Raw genomic sequence first — 2921 nt, 5'->3', positions numbered from 1 at the left:
TTTAAGTGTCTATCTGGTCACCTTATAAGTTTATATGCCTATCTTACAAAACATGTCAAGTTTAAGGGTCCATCTAGGTATTAAGCCATATAACATTGATCAAGTTTGACTTAGGTCTTGATTTTCTTGTTAGCATATACCATTTTTATCCATTAAAAGAATGTTAGAATGTCATGAATATTGAGTAAACTAAAAGGATCTATTAAGAAGTAACTTCTCTCGTGCTTAATAGGAAGTACTGGAGTTTTATTCAATACAGAAGCATGCAGAACAATTACATAATTAAGGAAATTACAACCACAAAAGTAATTAATAGTAGTACAGTGTCATAGACACATACTTTGTGGCACTAATTTTACTTAGGCATTAGAGCAAGCTAATGCTTCTTCCTAAGCTTTCTCTAGAGCACTGCCAATGCAATAGTTCTCACTACAGCTTGTCATGCAACTTCCAAACTTCTCATTATCTGCAAAATTAACCAGAAAATTAATCCGCATCGCTCCCTCTTAATCAGTTTATGTGTCTCACTTTTTTTTTTATTAGTCTGTTTAAATAAGAATGTAACTTTCTATATTTAGTAACTTTAACTTTAATATCACACACTACACTTTTAGTAACATAAGATTCAAATGACATTTTTGATACATAAATACACATATTAGTTTAAGATTGCAAGATTCAACAGTCTCCCTTACTTTTTAAAATTTTGTTCTCAATCAAATTAAGCACATAAAATGAGATGAAAGAAGTAGCAGAGAACTTAAATTAAACTCCCTATAACATTACAACAAAATTGCACCTTAAGCGTTTGTGTTCATGTGAAGCACTTTAATTATGCGTTCTGTTTATTCAAATCATAAAACTATTTTTTATAACAGAAAAGCGACTCTACTATACTATACATCACAGAATTTTTTTTATTTTTTTTAAATAGTTAGAAAATCATGTAACCATTCTGTCTCGGAAGAAAACAAATATTAAAAGGAGAATACTAATTATATTGTCTTAAGTCTATAAATAATTCATATTTAAGGTGTTTAATTAGGTCACCAATTTTATTGAGCCACCCGTGCTTATATATCACAAATAATAAAATAGCAAGCATTACCAGAACAATGACCAAGGTAACAAGTATCAAAAGGAGAGGTACTTATATTGTCCAAAGCCTATAAGTAATGAAGTATGTGTTTAAGGTGTTTTGTATTAATGTTTGGCTTTATGTCACCAATTTTATTAAGCTGTCTTTATCTATATATCACAAAAAATAAAATGAAAACGTCAGAATATGTTAAACTCCAGATCGCAAAAACACAAGTAACAAAGTGTAGTTACCATATTGGACCAGAAATTTGGAACAATGGCCAAGAGAACATCCAACATTACAGACACGGTTTCGAATTTCAGCCTCAGTATCCACTGATTTGTCTATGTTTGCACTTATAATGCATCCTGCAAGGCACCTAGTTAGGCACACTGGCCTTTTTTGGCACCTTAGTACGAATCCGCGACTTAAGTAGTACAAAAAAAAAAATTGAACCAAACTAGTACAAAAAAAAAAAAAAAAAAAAACATAAGTAGTATTCACGCACGAAATTCGTGCGTGAAAGGACCAAACTGCAAAAATACAATTTTGACCTTTCATGCACAAATTTTGTGCGTGAATGGTGTCATAAAAAAAAAAAAAATGGGCTCATCCAAAAAAAAAAAGGACAAGCTTTCACGCACAAATTATGTGCGTCAATAGTGTTGCCTTTTTTTTTTTTTTTTTTTTTTGCGTTACCTTTCCAATCACGTTTTTTTTCCATACTTTGGGCAAAGATTAGTCATGTTTTAAAATCCCAAAATATCAATATTTTATATAAAACTTAGTATCTTTTTTTGCGTACAATAATGTCGGCTCATTACATCAAGTCCACCTAAATGTTTGGATCGTCGTTTTAGGGGTTCTAAAGTGCCCCGAAGCAAGTTTTGAAACTTGTAATATTTATAGGGTTTTGATTTAAGTGTTTTATTATATTTGAATGTACAAATTTAAATATTTGATTTAATAATAATTCATCCAATACGAGAGGTCTATACTAATTTAATATACTAATTAATATTTGTATTGCTTTGAATTAGTATTGTAATTAAATGGAATGAATTATTTTTTAATTAGTATAGACCTCTCGTATTGGATGAATTATTATTAAATCAAATATTTAAATTGGTACATTCAAATATAATAAAACACTTAAATCAAAACCCTATAAATATTACAAGTTTCAAAACTTGCTTCGGGGCACTTTAGAACCCCTAAAACGACGATCCAAACATTTAGGTGGACTTGATGTAATGAGCCGACATTATTGTACGCAAAAAAAGATATTAAGTTTTATATAAAATATTGATATTTTGGGATTTTAAAACATGATTAATCTTTGCCCAAAGTATGGAAAAAAAAACGTGATTGGAAAGGTAACGCAAAAAAAAAAAAAAAAAAAAAAAAAAAAAAAAGGCAACACCGTTGACGCACATAATTTGTGCGTGAAAGCTTGTCCTTTTTTTTTTTGGATGAGCCCATTCTTCTTTTTTTTTATGACCCCATTCACGCACAAATTTTGTGCGTGAAAGGCCAAAACTGTGTTTTTGCAGTTTGGTCCTTTCACGCACGAATTTCGTGCGTGAATACTACTTATGTTTTTTTTTTTTTTTTGTACTAGTTTGGTTCAACTTTTTTTTTTTGTACTACTTAAGTCGCGGATTCACCTTAGTACACAAAATGCTGCACATACTGGGTCACGTTGTTGTGCCATAGCACTATGGCCCAAGAATACAAGCATTGCAAGGAACAACACCACAACAACTTTCATTGCCATTGGGAGAGAGTTTGCAGTTTGCACTATAGGAATAGTGAGTTATTTATATGATCTTGTTATTTT

At 30.6% G+C, this 2921-nt stretch overlaps 1 protein-coding gene across 1 annotated transcript; it reads right to left on the bottom strand.

Annotated features, from left to right (window-relative positions):
* Window positions 1-222: 222 nt before the first annotated feature.
* Window positions 223-2921, bottom strand: LOC132607053 (uncharacterized). Its single transcript, XM_060321214.1, has 3 exons — window positions 2749-2921; window positions 1333-1490; window positions 223-466 (listed from the first exon to the last, which is right to left on the bottom strand). Exons 1-3 carry the CDS (start codon window positions 2856-2858, stop codon window positions 390-392), a joined length of 345 nt encoding a protein of 114 aa, XP_060177197.1. The 5' UTR covers window positions 2859-2921; the 3' UTR covers window positions 223-389.

Source organism: Lycium barbarum, chromosome 1, assembly GCF_019175385.1.
Source record: "Lycium barbarum isolate Lr01 chromosome 1, ASM1917538v2, whole genome shotgun sequence".
NCBI lineage: Eukaryota > Viridiplantae > Streptophyta > Magnoliopsida > Solanales > Solanaceae > Lycium > Lycium barbarum.
The sequence above is the reverse complement of the archived record's forward strand: the minus strand, read 5'-3'. Positions and strand labels throughout refer to the sequence as shown.